Raw genomic sequence first — 1333 nt, 5'->3', positions numbered from 1 at the left:
CCGACGAACTGATAACCTCCTCCTTTTTTGGAAGTCGGTTAATAAACAGCCGAAATTCTGCAAATCTTTATAAATATGACTTTTGTCGACACGCTGCGAGAATTTCATGCTTTATGCTGCGATGATGACATAAAGCGTGCTCTGGACGTTCGAGTATTTTTGGACTTGGAACGCGATAAACGTGTTACAAAATTGTCGAAATATTACGATTCGGATTTGAATTTGGTATATTTGCAAGGCGAAGGTGTCAATGCAGTTAACACTTTTGTTCGTGTTTTGTCCAGCCAACCACTAAATTTCGTTGAAGTAGAAAGTATTCAAAAGAAATTAAAAGCGCTGCGATTACTGTTGCTATTTGCGGCACATCAACGAACATTCTTTACTACGAAGTAACGTCAGGCAGGGTCGACAAAAAATTATGATTAACTACACTGAAAATAAAATTTCGTAAAAGTGCTACGAAAATCTTTCGTAGTGTTGGTTTTTGTACAATGTACGAAACTTTCGTTTATAATACGAACACATTTTCCACAACGAAACAAGATTTTACGAACCATACGTAAATATAACGAAAGGACTTTCGTAAAGCCTTTTTTCAGTACAATTTACGAAATTTTTCGTTTATTTTACGAAACACATTCGTAAAGCACTGAACAAATCTCTGTACGAATAATTTTGTATATTGTAGGAAAGCCTTTGTAATATTTACGTATGGTTTTAAATTTACGAAATCTACAATTCTGTATTCGTACAATTTAGTTAATACTTTCGTATAAAGTACTAATGCAGAAACATGTTTTTTAAATTCGTACAACATACGAATATTTTCGTACAATATACTCAATTACCGGCAGTGTAATATTTCATCATATTTTTATGTATCGCGTGTCATTGCGGAATTACTTGTTGGCTGCTGTGAGACATAAAATATAATTTTAAACGTTTTAAAAAGGATTTGCTGGATAAAAAAACAATACAAAATTAAATATTAAAGCTGTGGATATACAATGTTTTTAACATCGCCTACGCTGTGCCTTGCGCTGCAATGTAGGACTTAATAAATAGGCAATTTCATCAGTTACCTATCAACGGCAAGCATAAGCCAGGAGCACTACTTAATGTAATTAAAAGTAAGTACATGTATGACTTTTCACTGAAACTTGCTTTTCAGATGCCTTATAATTTTCCTTTAATTTATCGTCGTCAAGGACACAAATCNGCTGGATAAAAAAACAATACAAAATTAAATATTAAAGCTGTGGATATACAATGTTTTTAACATCGCCTACGCTGTGCCTTGCGCTGCAATGTAGGACTTAATAAATAGGCAATT

General features: G+C 33.4%; 1 protein-coding gene across 1 annotated transcript; it reads left to right on the top strand.

Moving 5' to 3' along the window:
* Positions 1-75: 75 nt before the first annotated feature.
* Positions 76-422, top strand: LOC108357067 (tRNA splicing endonuclease subunit 15). Its single transcript, XM_017608162.1, is given in 2 exon segments — positions 76-328; positions 331-422. Coding segments are annotated over 2 exon segments (345 nt in total).
* The last annotated feature ends 911 nt before the right edge of the window (positions 423-1333 follow it).

This window comes from Rhagoletis zephyria, unplaced genomic scaffold, assembly GCF_001687245.7.
Source record: "Rhagoletis zephyria isolate East Lansing unplaced genomic scaffold, Rhagoletis_zephyria_1.1 Rzeph_scaffold_69886, whole genome shotgun sequence".
NCBI classification, from domain to species: domain Eukaryota; kingdom Metazoa; phylum Arthropoda; class Insecta; order Diptera; family Tephritidae; genus Rhagoletis; species Rhagoletis zephyria.
Note: the sequence above shows the minus strand (reverse complement) of the source record. Positions and strands in the feature narration are given on the sequence as shown.